The sequence below is a fragment of the Pygoscelis adeliae genome, unplaced genomic scaffold, assembly GCF_000699105.1.
Source record: "Pygoscelis adeliae isolate BGI_AS28 unplaced genomic scaffold, ASM69910v1 Scaffold760, whole genome shotgun sequence".
In the NCBI taxonomy this organism is placed as follows: Eukaryota; Metazoa; Chordata; class Aves; order Sphenisciformes; family Spheniscidae; genus Pygoscelis; species Pygoscelis adeliae.
In genome coordinates this window covers 16,159-16,905 of record NW_008823868.1, presented here as the reverse complement: position 1 = coordinate 16,905, position 747 = coordinate 16,159, and the positions used below count along the sequence as shown (strand labels likewise).

Genomic DNA, 747 nt, shown 5'->3' with positions numbered 1-747 from the left:
AGCCGTGCCTGGGTGACTGGCGCCCAGGACAGGCTTTCTGGGCTGGCCAGGACTTTCTGATTCTCCTTTCCGTTCCTGTGACCCAGGTACTGCAGTTCAACACCAACTGCCCCGAGTGCAATGCTCCAGCTAACACCAATATGAAGTTAGTGCGTATCCTTTGAGCGGGGGCGTGGGCGCGGATCGGTGCCCTCGACCCAGGTCTCTTCCCGCCGCGCCCATGGGGCACGAACGAATTATTTCTGGTAGCGCCTGTCGGGGTGCACGTCTGTCTCGGTGCCGCTCGCAACTTGCCAGCGAGCTCCCGCAATACCTGGGGAAGGACTGCGGCTGTGAAGAGGGCACAGGCTGCTGCTGGGAGACTTTCCTTCCGTCGAGTTTCCCTTGACGGTCTGCTCCAGAAATCCCACACTTCAAGGAAGTGATTATCATGGCCACAAACTGCGACTCCTGCGGGCACCGGACAAACGAGGTGAGCTGGAAAAGTACCGACCCTTTTTTTGGGGGGCGGTGGGGAGGGGGAGTGGTGAGCTGTGCTTTCGTGGGTAGGCGTTTCTCAGAGTCCCTGGCCTCCGCTTCACGATGCGGCTGTTTGGGAAGCCGGGCCGGGGGGGGGAGGCTGGATTTACGGGCAGTGTCATGAGGTGCGTTGTGCTGGGTGTAGTCGAGCTGCCTCCCTTGCTTCTGGGCGGGGGGCCAGCCCACGTGCGAGCTGTGCGGAGGCTGGCTTGTGCGGCGAGGGCAGGC

The 747-nt window shown here is 62.0% G+C and overlaps 1 protein-coding gene across 1 annotated transcript in view; it reads left to right on the top strand.

Moving 5' to 3' along the window:
* LOC103924362 (apolipoprotein A-V-like) overlaps positions 1 to 747 on the top strand; it is a 14,735-nt gene that overhangs the window by 12,896 nt on the left and 1,092 nt on the right. Inside the window, exons 3-5 of the mRNA XM_009332918.1 lie at positions 3 to 12; positions 51 to 153; positions 402 to 472. Coding sequence (XP_009331193.1) covers positions 3 to 12; positions 51 to 153; positions 402 to 472 — 184 coding nt within the window. The remainder of the gene's footprint in view (positions 1 to 2; positions 13 to 50; positions 154 to 401; positions 473 to 747) is intronic.